General features: G+C 42.1%; 1 protein-coding gene across 1 annotated transcript in view; it reads right to left on the bottom strand.

Moving 5' to 3' along the window:
- Positions 1-14,515, bottom strand: part of LMBRD1 (LMBR1 domain containing 1) — a 73,955-nt gene extending 59,440 nt beyond the window's left edge. Inside the window, exons 1-3 of the mRNA XM_080917028.1 lie at positions 14,232-14,515; positions 10,556-10,732; positions 1,561-1,621 (exon numbers count right to left, since the gene is read on the bottom strand). Coding sequence (XP_080773154.1) covers positions 1,561-1,621; positions 10,556-10,732; positions 14,232-14,291 — 298 coding nt within the window. The 5' untranslated portion in view covers positions 14,292-14,515. The remainder of the gene's footprint in view (positions 1-1,560; positions 1,622-10,555; positions 10,733-14,231) is intronic.
- Positions 14,516-14,730: the final 215 nt, after the last annotated feature.

The following is a 14,730-nucleotide window of genomic DNA, read 5'->3' as shown; positions in this document are numbered from 1 at the left end:
TCTTCTTCCTCTGGCCTAGCAGCTTCCAGGACTTTCAAAAATTAAGAAGAAATAAAAAATAAATTCTACAGCAATACTAGGGAAATCTTCTAAAACCTAATTAAACCAAAGGAATTTCATGGTTCTGGTGGATCAGGAGAAAAGATATAGGTTAGAAGCAAAATTGCTAAATTAAAGTTCAATAAGTTTCTTTCAAAATATCATTTCCTTAGGGCTGGAAAGAAGGCTTGAAGGTTAGGAACACTGACTACTCTTCCAGGGATCCTGAGTTCAAATCCCAGCAACCACTTGGTGGCTCACAACCATCTGGAATGGGATCAGATGCCCTGTTCTAACATGCAGGTATATTATAAATAGAGCTGTCATATACATGAAATAAATAAAAATTAAAAAAAATAAAAACAAACAAATTATTCCCTTCAGGCCAGCAAGACTTGGCCCCAACTGTCACCCCAAATTCAACACCATAAAGAGAATAAACCAACCCCTACAGGACTGGTTGAATCTGACCTGACAGGCATACTGTAACACTCACATGCCCCAAAACGTAAACACACACACACACACACACACACACACACACACACACACAAACAAACACACACAAATAAATGTAGAAAAAATTTAAATGATAGAATCATAAAAATTTCTACATATTTTTGACCTCCCAATATAATGTCCTACTAAACTCTCAGTCAATATCTTGATTTACTGACTTAAAAAAATGATATCTCTTCCCTAAATATGTATTTATACCTTTTACAAAAGCCTGTGGGTGTCCCTATCAGCCTTTCACAATCTACTACTGGAATAGGAGGAAAAAGTTACAGAAAAAAAGGCCACCATGACCCCTGGTGACAGCCCTGCGGGAGTAGAACAAAGCTTGTGGTAGAAGCTCCCTGGGAGGAGTCTACTCTTGTCAGAGTAGCAGTTAGCACAGGAATGCTGGAATCGCAAGTGTCTAATACAGAGTCCCAGTGTGCAAACCTGTTGACGTCACACAAGCCTTTACTTAACTCTAAGCCTCAAGAAGTGTTCCAAGTGAAAAGAAGGCAAAGTAGGTTTAAAATGGAGTTTGCAACCTTATAGGAAGAACAACAGTATCAACTAACCAGACCCCCCAGAGCTCTCAGGAACTAAACCACCAACCAAAGAGTACACATGGAGGGACCCATGGCTCCAACCACATATGTAGCAGAGGATGGCCTTGTAGGACATCAATGGGAGGAGAAGCCCTTGGTCCTGTGAAGGCTCAAAGCCCCAGTATAGGAGAATGCCAGGGCAGTGAGGTGGCAGTGGGTGGGTGAAAGAGGGATCATCGTCATAGAAGCAGGGGGAGGAGGGATGGTAGAGGGGGGAACAAGGAAAGGGGATAACATCTGAAATGTAAATGCATAAACTATCCAAGAAAAACGAAAAAAAAAAGAACAGATGCATATTATTTATTCCTGGTGTGTAAACTATAATTTCATGCTCGATATCAATTAAGAGTGTGCATGAAGTTTTACTTTACATTTGATTGGCAACCAGAATAGACAAATGAAGTGACCCGATACTTACTATAGTAGCCATACAGAACGGTGCTCTCAATCTGTACGGTGACATTGGCATTAGCCCAGTCCTAGGAGAAAAAGGAGACAGTAACTACCTTAGCTTTAGCAACAATTTGCCTCACATGTAGAGTTAAGATTTGGTACGACTGAATATCACCTCTGGAGCCTGTTAGTGGATCAAATAAAGAATGGTCTCCAGGAAACGAAACCAGATGAGCAGACAAATACTTGTCATTATATAAGTGCTGAGTCGGCAATGCAGCTCTGCGGAGAACCAGACCATTGGGAAAGACTTCCCAAAACTGTTCTAAAATGTGACTCAAGAAATGAATGAGTCTTGGAAAGAAAATACAGAGAGGAAAAAGAAAACAGAATATACAGAGCAGGGCTGCAAGAAGCTCAAGGCAGATTCTCCAGAGCTGTGGGAAGGCGGACAAAGCAACTGCAGGGAAACTGTTACTTTGTTCAAACACTTAATGAAACACACACAAACTGCAGAGCCTTGTTGTTGTGTTCAAGCACTTAATGAAAACCAGGAGAGGAAAGGGTTTAACCTTTACAGGTTATGGTCCATCATAAAGTGAAGTCATGACAGGAACTCCAGGCAGGAACTGGAGCTGAGACCATGGAAGAATCCTACTTACTAGCTTGCTCTCCATGGCTTGCTCAGTCTGCTTTCTTATATACCTGGTTAGGGATGGTAACACTCACTGAGGGCTGAGCCCTCCCACACCAATCATTTAAAAAATAAAATAAAAAAATAAAGCTCTGTGCATTTGCCTAAGAGACAACCTGATAAAGGCAATTTCTCAGCTGAGGGTCTCTCTTCCCTGGTGACTCAACTTTTGGTCAAGTTGACAGAAAACAGCACAGTGACTACCACAAGTGAACTGTACCTTTGTGAACATCACCTAAAAGCTAACTGAAATGCCTCTGTATTCATCCTTCATACCTGTTAGTTAAATTGCTAAACTTAAAAATATAATTCAAATTTGTCATTTGCACAGAATACAATCTGTACACTGCTGAGACAGAACTTAGGTATAATGGCAAGCAGACATTCTAAAATTCATCTGACAACAGACAAATGTCAGGAAAAAAAAAAAATGGAGATTTCCAAAGTACTATACAGTACCACAATGTTGTTAGAGGAGCCTCCCACCTACCCAGTTCCCACAACCTAGCATGCTGGTAATAGCCAGTGGTTGAAAACTATACCAGAAAAAAAATTCTCATGTATTAAGTATAAGATAACCACATTCTGTGCTAAATCTAACATAAAGGTAATCTAATATACCAAGACCAATAACTATATATGCATTTTATAAATAGTGCTGCCCAATAAATGATTAAATGACTTTAGGACTCTTACTGGGTTCTCTGACAACCAGGAAGCCTAAATTAGGCTTCCTTTTCCCATCCTGAAGCAGCTAGGTAGGAAATTCCAGTTACTCATGGGACCCAGAAACCCAGCTTAAGGTGTTCAGCCATCAGAATACTCTATCAGCCCATAAACTACTTATGCTCAGCTCAAACTAGTTGACACATTGTTTATCTACTGAGAAGACTATTCTGACTGCCCCTAGAGCAAGACAGAAGTTGAGGTATAGACGAACCTATAGCCCAGTGAACTTCAGCCTGCACCTTTGATTATAATCAAGAAGGGTTCTTTGCACCAAAAAGTATTCAGTGTAGCTTGTTTAAAAAAAGCAACAAAAATCAAGAGGAAATCACTGTCCAGAGGAAAGATGAGAAAACAAATTATCATAAACTCTTATCAAAAATACCATGTTAATACTAAAAACTAAGTCTTTATAAGAAAACAAAAGGACGCAGAGTACTGTAGAGGTCCGGAGACAAAACAAGCTGCAACCAACAGCTTAAAGCATTTAACTTCTGTCTTTAAAACAGTGACGGAAAAACATACAAACGGAGAGAAGGTGAAACTGTAAATAGGATCTGTTGCCTACTATGGTAAAGTATGGAAGAATCTATGGACCAGGAGAATGCTTTGCTGTCCTGTTGTTAAGTACCCAGTGCTAGAAGCCCCACTGCTGGAGCACCCCCTGCTGGAGCACCCCCTGCTGGAGCACCCCCTGCTGGAGCACCCCCTGCTGGAGCACCCCCTGCTGGAGCACCCCCTGCTGGAGCACCCCCTGCTGGAGCACCCCCTGCTGGAGCACCCCCTGCTGGAGCACCCAAGTAAATAAGGAACACAGTCACACATGTTGGCTCCCTAGAGATTCCTTAAACAAGGCAGAAGATTAAAAAGAATTTTAAGTAAGATGATCAAATCAGTGAACTAGTGGATGTATTTTTCTCTTTTTATCTGTTACACATTATACAAAGCCTCAACGCATTTCCCAGACAACCCCAGGGAGTAGTGTTGTACTCAGTGAAAATGACTTAAAAGTAAGAACTTGAAAATCCCACAGAGGTGCAATTTCAAAATATAAACTAAGAAAAGAAAACATAAAAGTTTCTAGTTCCATCCACTTGCCTAGAAATTTCATAAAGACATTGTTAATAATAGCTGAGTAGTACTCCCCTGTGTAAATGTACTACAATTTCTGTATCCATTCCTCTGTGTAGGACATCTGGCTTCTTTCCAGCTTCTGGCTATTACAAATAAGATTACTATGAACATGGTGGAGCATGTGTCCTTGCTATATCTTGAAGTGTTGGTTGGGTGCCCAGAAGTGGTATAGCTGGGTCCTCAGATAGTACTATGTCCAATTTTCTGAGGAACTGCCAGACTGATTTCCAGAGTGGCTGTACCAGTTTATAATACCACCAGCAGTGGAGGAGTGTTCCTCTTTCTCCACATCCTCACCAGCAACTGCTGTCACTTGAGTTTTTGATCTTAGCTATTCTAACTGGTGTGAGGTGAAATCTCAGTGTTGTTTTGATTTGTATTTCCCTGATGACTAGGAATTTTAAACATTTCTTTAGGTGCTTCTCAGCCATTTGATATTCCTCAGTTGAGAATTCTTTATTCAGCTCTGTACCCCATTTTTTAATAGGATTATTTGAGTCTAACTTCTTGAGTTCTTTGTATATATTGGATATTAGCCCTATATCAGATGTAGAATTGGTAAAGATTCTTTCCCAATCTGTTGGATGCCATTTGTCTTCTAGACAGTGTCTTTAGCCTTACAGAAACTTTGCAATTTCATGAGGTCCTATTTGTTGTTGACTCTTGATCTTAGACCATAAGCCATTGGTGTTCTGTTCAGGAAATTTTCCCCTGTGCCTATGTGTTCTAAGCTCTTCCCCAATTTCTGTTCTATTTGCTTCAGTGTACCTGGTTTTATGTGAAGGTCTTTGAACAACTTGAACTTGAGTTTTGTACAAGGAGAAAAGAATGGGTCAATTTGCATTCTTCTGAATGTTAATTGCCAGTTGAACCAGCACCATTTGCTGAAGAGGCTGTTCTTTTTCCACTGAACGTTTTTATCTCCTTTATCAAAGATCAAGTGACCATAGGTGTGTGGGTTCATTTCTGGGTCTTCAACTCTGTTCCATTTATCTACCTGCCTGTCTCTGTACCAATACCATGTGGTTTTTAATCACAATTGCTCTGTAATACAGCTTGAGGTCAGGGATGGTGTTTCCCTAAGAACTTCTTTTATTGTTGAGAATGGTTTTTGCTATCCTGGATTTTTTGTTATTCCAAATAAATTTGCAAATTGCTCTTTCTAACTCTAAGTTCTTATCATATAGATCTTTTGCTTGCTTGGTTAGGGTCACACCAAGGTATTTCATATTGTTTGTGACTACTGTGAAGGGTGTAGTTTCCCTAATTTCTTTCTCAGTCTGTGAATCCTTTGAGTAGAGGAAGGCTACTGATTTGTTTGAGTTAATTTTATATCCAGCCACTTTGCTGAAGTTCTTCATCAGCTGTAGGAGTTCTCTGGTGGAATTTTTGAGGTCACTTAAGTATACTATCACATCATCTGCAAATATTTTTACTTCTTCCTTCTTGATTTGTATCCCTATCACCCTGAGGGAGGTAACCCAGTCACAAAAGAACACTCACAGTATGCACTCACAGATAAGTGGATACTAGCCCAAAAAGCTCTGAATACCCAAGAAACAATTCACAGATCTTATGAAGCTCAAAAAGAAGGAAGGCCAGAATGTGAATGCCTCAGTCCTTCTTAGAAGGGAGAATAAAACAGGAAATACAGGGACAAATAGAGGTGCAGGGACTGAAGAAAAGGTCATCCAGAGACTGCCTCACCAGGGGATCCACCCCATATGCAGCCACTAAACTCAAGCACTACTGCTGATGCCAAGAAGTGCTTACTGGCAGGAGCCAGATATAGATGCCTCCTCAGAGGCTCTGCCAGAGTCATACAGATACAGTTGAGCATGCTTGCAGCTAACCATCGGACTGAACATAGGGACCCCAATGAAAGAGCTAGAGACAAAACTGAAGGAGCTGAAAGGGTCTGCAACCCTATGGAGAAAACAATAATATCAATCAACAAAGCCCTCTAGAACTCACAGGGACTAAAACATCAACCATTGAGCACACACGGAGAGACCCATGGCTCCAGATGCACATGTAGCACAGGATAGCATTGTCTGGCATCAATGGGAGAAGACGCCTTTAGTCCAGTGAAGGTTCAGTTTCCCAGTGTAGGGGAACACCAAGGCACTGAGGTGGAAAGGGTGGCTGGGAGAGGGAGCATCTCCAAGGAAGCAAGTGGAGGGGGAGTGGGGGTAAAGGCGATTACATTTGAAATATAAATATAGAGAATATCCAATAAAAAATTAATTAAAAATATATGTAAGTTATTTAAGGTCAAATATTTGCTGAAATTTAACATCTTTTAATTAAGTGGGTTTTTCTGTCTGACCAGTTTTTAAGACAATAGGCTAAATTGTTATTTTTTAACTACAAATTTGTGTAAAATAAGTAACAGAGATCAGGGCTATTAGTGCGTTTGCCTTCTATGCTTCCCTGCCCCGGAGTATCTGATGTACTGTTGGAAAGACTTACTTTAGAAAACCTTCCTTCTATGCTCTTATTATATTTTATAAACTCTGGCCTCCCAAAGTAGAAATCAGTGGGAACTTCACTTATTTAAACCCCAGAAGACTGGGGAACAATCAAGAAGTAGCACAAGAGACTAATAAATTGGAATATTTCAGAAAGGTGATGAATTCCACAGATAAAAGACAAAGAGGGTCCACACATATATATTCTCTGGGCTGTTCTTCACTATGACTTTGGAACTTCTGTCTGATTGGAAGCACAGCACAACTCTCCCACTCACAACTGCACCTTGGGAAAGGAATGCTAAGTCAGGAGAAATTCCTCTCTCTATAGGCATCTGGCAATGTCCCGAGACATTAGAAGCTGGAGTAGGGTAAGGAGGTGGTGGGGTACAGTGCTTCAGGCATCTGGTATAGGATAATCAAAGCAATAATGATTATCCAGGGCAAAACAGTCATTTACAGGTACGTCTCATAGTTTGAATCAGATAGATAGATGGATGGATAGATAGATAGATAGATAGGTAGGTAGGTAGGTAGGTAGGTAGGTAGATAGATAGATAGATAGATAGATAGATAGATAGATAGATACATACATACATACATAGATGGATAGATAGATAGATAGATACATAAATAGATGATAGATAGATAGATAGATAGATAGATAGATAGATGATAGATAGATAGATAGATAGATAGATAGATAGATAGATAGATAGATTGATTGATTGAATATATTTAAACCTGACCTCTATCTGCATTCAAATTTTAGGCCTGTCTTCTTTCAAAGTATTCACACTACTTTACCCACAACCCTTTTGTTAGAGTAGCAATAAAAGCCAACCAAGGAAAAAACCCTGGTCAAGAGAAGGGGGTCTGGGTGGAGACCTAACATCCTAGCTAGGCAGGGGACTGTCACTAACACAGTGGGCACCTTAAACTACCAGAACTATTACTTCTTTGTTGAGATTCTTGTTATGCCTATGTTCAGCCCAGGGAATGGCACTATTAGAAGGTGTGGCCCTTTGGAGTAGGTGTCCCAGCTGCCTGGAAATGAGTGTTCGGATTAAGAAGTAAAACTCTCAGCTCTGCCTGCACCATGCCTGCCTGGATGTTGCCATGTTCCTGAGTTGATAATAAACTGAACCTCTGAACCTGTAAACCAGCCCCATTTAAATGTTTTCCTTACAAGAGTTGCCTTGATCATGGTGTCTGTTCACAACAGTAAAACTCTAAGACAGAAGTTGGTACCAGGGACTGGAGTATTACTGTGATAGGCCTGACCTTGCTTTTGTTTGGAAGAAATGTGGACTTTGGGACTTAGGATTTGGAAAGCCATAAAATGTTTTAGGCGGGACTTAATGAACCATCCTAGTAGGAATATGGAAGACTTTGTTACTGAGAATTTGAATTGTGCTGACCTGGCCCAAGAAACTTCAGTGGAGAAGAATTTCACTATGTGGCATAGAGACTGTTTTTGTGATATTTTGGTGAAGAATGTGGCTGCTTTTCCCCCTTGAACAATGTGTCTGTCTGAGGCTACGGTTTAGATTAACTGCTTTGAAAAAGGAAGTCTTAAGCCAGCCTGGTATAAAGTTTGTTGTGTGGTTACTAAAGTTTACTCTTATGAAGAGCATTTTAATGAAAAGGAAAGAAAGGAGGGAAAGAACAGCTGGGAAAGAAAAAAATACAAGATATATGGTTCAGATATTAAAGGCACCAGGAAGTAGAATGGAGCTGAATCCTGCGTTCTAGGAGTTAACAGATTAAGGGGGTGGGTCTTTGGGGCAAGATGTCACCCAGCTAAATTTCAGCCCAGGTATGGCAGTACACACCTTGAATCCCAGGAGACAAAGCCAAGCAGGTCTCTTGATTTCAAGGCCAGCCTGGGACAAAGCAGGTTCTAGGTGAAGAAAAGCTTATGTCCAGACACTAGGATTCAAACCCAGAGTCCAAGTTCTGGTACATGCTTGGCCAGAGTTCTGCCACTGACTCACACCCAGTCCAAAGGAAAAGGCTTGAACTCCTCCAGAATAAAATAAAATCCCTCAGAATAAACTAACACAAAAACTAGGGATGGAGATGACTGGTAAAGCCCCGAGTCTAATTCCTAACACTGAAAATGAGAGAGATAGAGAGAGAGAGAGAGAGAGAGAGAGAGAGAGAGAGAGAGAGAGAGAGAATGAATGAATGAATACAGATTAAATTTTAAAAAAGAAAAATAACTATGATCCAGAAAAAGGTGAGAAATTTGGGCATGGGTACAAAAATATCAGCAGCATATAAGAAAGTTCATAATCTCATAAAAACATTTACTTTAGAAATTTCAAGGCAACATTTCCCTATAACATAAAAACTCTACATGAAAACCTAAAATCCAATCTCCATCCAAACAATAATTACACGAGATAATTATAGTTTATACTGTATTGAAATACTTGTGCATATTCACATACATACATATTAATTTCACAGGTTGCAGAGAGAAAAACATCCTAGGAGTTTGCAATTATGAACTCCCTGGATTTCATTACACTACTTCTAAATAAAAACACCTCAGCATCCTCTGATGCCAGAGTCATTTAGCTAAGAAACAGCTGTATGCCCAGACCCAATCAGTGAAAAACACAAAATACAAATTTAATGAAAACAAAGAGAGCTAAAGACTATTGGCTAAACTTCTGAAATGTGTGTTTCTGGAAGGTTCATCTTCCCCCACAACAAGAAAAATGCAAAAGACCTCTGGAGGCAGAGCTTCAATCTCCTTTATATTTTCAGACTGAACCTGTTTTTTGGTTTTTGTTTTGATTTGTTTTTACCCATAAAGCCATGGATAATCTAACTACCTCCTAGGCTGCTTGTGAGTCAAAGGAAGGCAGTGTACATAAACACTTAACACACAGAGGCAGTGCACAGACCCCAACTACCTCTACAACACTACACTGTCTGGTACACACTAAGACTCCATTCATACTAACTGGGAGTCAGCCCTATAGGATAAAAAGGAATCTTAGTTTCTACAATTGTCAGAATACCTCCAAATATAGTCGCAAAAAAAGATTATCAATTGTTGATGTCATTTAGACCCGAATCAGGGGGTTATTAAAGCAGTACACATTACTGCAACTCAGAAATCACTACTTTATTCAAGCACCATGTGCCAGACACTGACATACAGTACCCACTTCACAGAGGCTTAATTTAGCTCTGAGGAATAAAAGAAATTTGTATAACTGAAAGAGAACATCTTCCAATCTATGACTGTCCTTTTTAAAGTGAGGAAGCCAGAGTACTGAAAAGTTAAGTAACTTGGCCAAAATTACTCACCTCAGCCTAGCAATCTTCTACACGGGAAGACTGTGAATTAAACGGTGTTCCGCCATTCACAAGAGCTTTCCAAAATCATTTATTTGTGGTATTAATGGGAATAAAATCAAATACACTGCAAAGGATTTATAAGAAGCACAGGAATAAAACCTCCTATTGAGCTGTCTTCACACTAAAGCGGATCCTGACACCGGCTGGGTGGCTGGACCGCTGACTCCCTATAGAAGGTAATAGAAGGTAGTTGTCTGCGCCTGACTCCCACTGTGTGCACTCGTTTCTATACTTATTTGTTCCCAGACACGAGAGACAGCCCTGGAGGGACAGCTCGGTGGGTACAAATGGTAGGTAGTTGTGAGAGTGGCAAAAACTAGATCCTCAGCAGCCACATGCAAGCCAAGCCAAGCATGGCCTCCCATGCCTACATCCTCAGCGTGAGCAGGTGGGGCGGAAACAGGATGCCGGAGGTCTCTGCCACCCACCAGCCTAACCTAAAGAGAGGAAGACGCCCTAAGTCCTCCTCTGGACACCTCACACCTATGCCTGGGCACACGCACACCACAGAAGAGGGAAAGAGGAAGGAGAAGAAAACAAAACTCACTGGTCTAGTAAGTGAAACACCTGTGAAGTACCCACAAGGAAGAGTAATCCCAACGCAGGACACCACTTACCTTGAACGTGCCATTTTGATTTTTCATGTAAGAAACCAGAAATATGTCCACCGGCAGGAGCGCTGATGTGATAAGCGCGACGGCCAGTGAAAAAATGGCTGTCACGGTGGAGACGACCTCACTTTCCCGTTGACTCTGGTATTTACGAACATATACCCAGCAAAAGGCCAAAATAGCCTGAAACACAGCAAAAAGAAATACCTCGTTATCTTATATATTCTTGAACACATGTACTGGAAGTTTATTTGGGCAAAGGTCCTTTTTACATGTATAAGGAAAATCTTTATTAACTTGCCCAAGATAGGATGTTAAAGCATATACCCTCACCGAACATTATTAATAGTTACACACAATGTCATCCCCCAGTACATCTCTCCTCTAAAGGAAATGTACTTATAGTTCTTTTTCAATCTTATGGCTAAAGCATCACAAAACAGAACATGGATGGATGGAAGTGATTTCTGCCATGGCAACCCATAGATACCATCCGCCCGGAGGGTCACTGCTAACACCACACAGAAGCTGTAGTCCAAATGTTAAGTGCATTAAAGGAAAGTCAGCAATGAAAATGGAGTCACGAGTTTAAATAATTTAGTGAAAACTGTGCCCAGAGGTAAAGAAGTTGACATCTCTAGCTAGGTGACACTTTTGGGACCTCTCTAGTTACTAACAAAGATCAGAAGTCATGCGTGATTCATCATGAGGCAGCACTGGGGTCATACAAGGAGCTGGTTAAATGGCAGATAACTTGGGTGGGATGCGGTGAGTCTGTAGATTGTGGAGTTCTAACAGATCCATAAGCAATGCACACACTTTAAAGAATACCAGTAAATCTGCTTCATAGGTACAGAATCGCCTCTGTAGTAATAGGAGGGGCAACTGAAAAGTGGAGTGAGCCCAACTACTGAGGATTTGGGGAACTCAGTAAGGTGCCTACATTTAGCATAGCAAACAGAGCATAAGACAACAACTGAAATTATTCCGTATGTAGCACAGGAAACTAAAGTCCATATTGTTTGTCTAAGATCATAAAAAAGGAACAATTATTTCTTAATATTTTCTTACACTGTTGGCATTGGTTCTCAAAGTATAAACACTAAGTGTTTCTAAGACAATTTCTGGATATTCAAAAGTTGAAAACTATTCTCAGAATAAATTATCATTTGCCATTGGGCTGGCTAACCTTAAGTCAACTTGACACAAATTATGCCTCCGTCACCTCCGTCAGATCCAGCGGTAAGGCATTTTCTTACTTAGTGATTGATGTGGGAGAGCCCAAGCCCATCATGAGCAAGCCAAAGGAAACAAGCCATGAGGAGCAAGCCAGAAAGCAGCATCCTTCCATGGCCTTTCCACCAGCCCCTGCCTCCAGGTTCCTGCCCTGCTTGAGTTCCTGTCCTGACTTCTTTCAATGAAGAACAGTGCTGTGGAAATGTAAGCTAAAGACACCGTGCCCTCCTCAAGTTGCCTTTTGGTCATAGGATTTCCTCGAAGCAATAGAAACCCTACGACCGAGTTTGTAAAAAGCAGTTCTGACATTTGGGCATGTGATTTATAGGCCCCTGATGCAACAGCATTCTTTATTTGAAAACCTGAAACTAAAGAGACTTCGACTTCAGTGTTTAGTGGAACTTCTCAAAAATGAACAACAGTGAAGTATCACTTACAAAAGCTACAGAGGGTTTAACCAGTAGAGATGTAGCCAAAGCTGAACTTGCTCCTAAGACACATACGTGGAAGGAAGCTGTGCTCAGGCCTCTGCCCACATCTCTTGCATGAACAAACACATGCACAGGAACCTGCACTGGCCACCCTGGCCCCAAGGCGAGCACACATACAAACCATCCAAAGGAATAAGTACAGTGTAATTTAAAGCCTCCAGCTTCCAAGTGACAATTAGAAATCTTGTCACTAGTTGCACACAGTAGTGTGAACATGACATTTTAGTACTTAGAACTTCTCAGGACATTTCTGAAGCCATCTGTGTTGCTTTAATAAGGTAGTGTGATGTTGCATAATTCAATGTATTCATATTTAGATGAAACTCACTAGTTACCACTAGCTCCGGAGTAGCAGACAGAGTTCAAGTTGGACTAATGGTACTGAAAGAAAGACAAAAATGTTCACTGTTTTAGAATTACCCACTGCCAAAGAACCTGAAGAAGCTGGTACTCGCTGGTTTTGGGTGCAGTCCCAAAGAACATCCCCCGCTATCAAAACAGTCCTCTACTTCTGACTAGATTTTGTCCACATACTTTAACCAAAATAACTTTCTTCAAGATGTGAATACAGCTCCTTTCTAATAAGCCAAGCACGAAGCAGACTGAGAGTAATTTAATTTTTAATAAATCATTTTTTTGCACCTCGCAAACATACTTCTCTACTCTCAGGTTGGTCCTGACTCAACGCCACAAGCCATCCAAAGGCTACTTCTCACTGACACTTTCAACAGCATCCTCTCCCAAGTCCTGTTTCACTTACGAAATCAAGTTTTCTCTTTCAATGCTTAGAATCTATGTTCCCCATTTACGATGAGCCCCCTCTTAAAAAGCCCTGTATTGTTTTGTTTGTATCCTTCTAGGTAAAACTACTGTGCTTTAAATGCTTTTCCATTAATCAAGATAATCCAACTATCCTTTGGTGCTCGTTGCGTGCTTATTTTTCTCTAATCAAATGGGCTGGACAGCTTTGGAGAGTCCACCAATAACCTCTGGGATTTCCCACTCCCTCCAGGACACAAGCATGGCCCAGGGCAATGGGAACTGTAAAAGTGAAGGGTGCAAGCCTGTACTCAAGACTGAGTTTAGGATCGAACATGCTAGGCAAGTGCCGTGTGTGTGTGTGTGTGTGTGTGTGTGTGTGTGTGTGTGTGTGTGTCCTGATAAAAAATTGGAAAACTTGACTAGCTGAACATACTACAAACGTGTCGGTCTAGGGAATCTGAAAAAAACGACAACAAACGAGTTTCAAAATGCAGACGCTGAATGCCTCTAGGACTGAAGTCTTTGTAGAGTGGGGTTAGAACTTGACGATATGAAATGTCTTGAGAGAAGCAAATTAAACTAAGTCAGAAAGTAATAACCAGGCCACCCTGGGTCATTACAGTTAGATTTTTGGGCAGTTAATGGATTAGAGAAGTGCAGAAAAGGAGCCTAAGTCAGACAGGTAATAACCTCCTGACTGGCCAAGGTTCTCTACAACATTCTAAGTGGAATGTAATATCTGGAACGTGACACTCACGTCATCAGGGCAGCATCGCACAATGGACGCGGGGAAACCTTAGGAGTTACTACCCCAAAGGCTGGAACACAAGGGGGAAAGGAGGCATTAGAAAAATAAACAAGACTTAGGTCAGCGCTCAGGAGACTGGCTCAGAGTTGGCTAGGACTCCAATCAAAGCCGTCGTCACGCCTTTTCTCCACCTTCAGGGTCGCTCGTCCCCAAAACCCACCCGCCAGCCACATTCTTATCCAAGAGGCGGAAGCTGGCTGAAGTCAGGAAGAAGACCTCAGGGGATCAGCGTTTCCCCACCTTCCTCAGGGGGCCCTCGCGGACCTGCCAGAGAGCAGGGAGGGCGAGGAGGGTCCCCGGACTCCAGAGGCCAGCGCTGGCCCGCCCTCCTTCTCCTCCTCCTCCCACCCCCTCGCCCTGGGAGAACTCGGAGCGCCTCCCCTACCAGGAGCAAAAGGCCGAAGATGCACCAGCCGATCACCAGCTCGGCAGCCGCCGCCGCCATCTTCGCTTCCGGTCCCGACGAGCCTAAAGGGGAGGGGAGGGAAGGGACAGGACGGGACGGGACGAAGAGGGACCCGGAACTGCGCAGCCTAAAGGTTAAAGGGGCGGAGGGGCGGAGCGGAAGGTTGCCAAGGAGACCCCGCCCGAGAGCGTCCCCTGGCGACCAGCGGAGCCGGGGCGGGGCGCACCGTGACGTCACAACGCAGCGGGCCCACGCGCGGCCGGCGTTCCACCTGACTTCGCTGACACTCTAGGAGCTCGACAGAGGCAGGGTCCTGTTTGTGCTTCCGAATGTCCAGTGAATGTAGGGGTTTTACTTGCTTCCAAAACACAAGGTTTTGATCTCATTACGCAATCGGAAGTCACCAGGGTACAGGAATGACTCAGGATAAAAGAATGTCATCTGCCCAGATGACTTTATAATTTGCTCTTGACCAGGC

The sequence above is a fragment of the Micromys minutus genome, assembly GCF_963924665.1.
Source record: "Micromys minutus genome assembly, chromosome: 5".
NCBI classification, from domain to species: Eukaryota; Metazoa; Chordata; class Mammalia; order Rodentia; family Muridae; genus Micromys; species Micromys minutus.
Note: the sequence above shows the minus strand (reverse complement) of the source record. Positions and strands in the feature narration are given on the sequence as shown.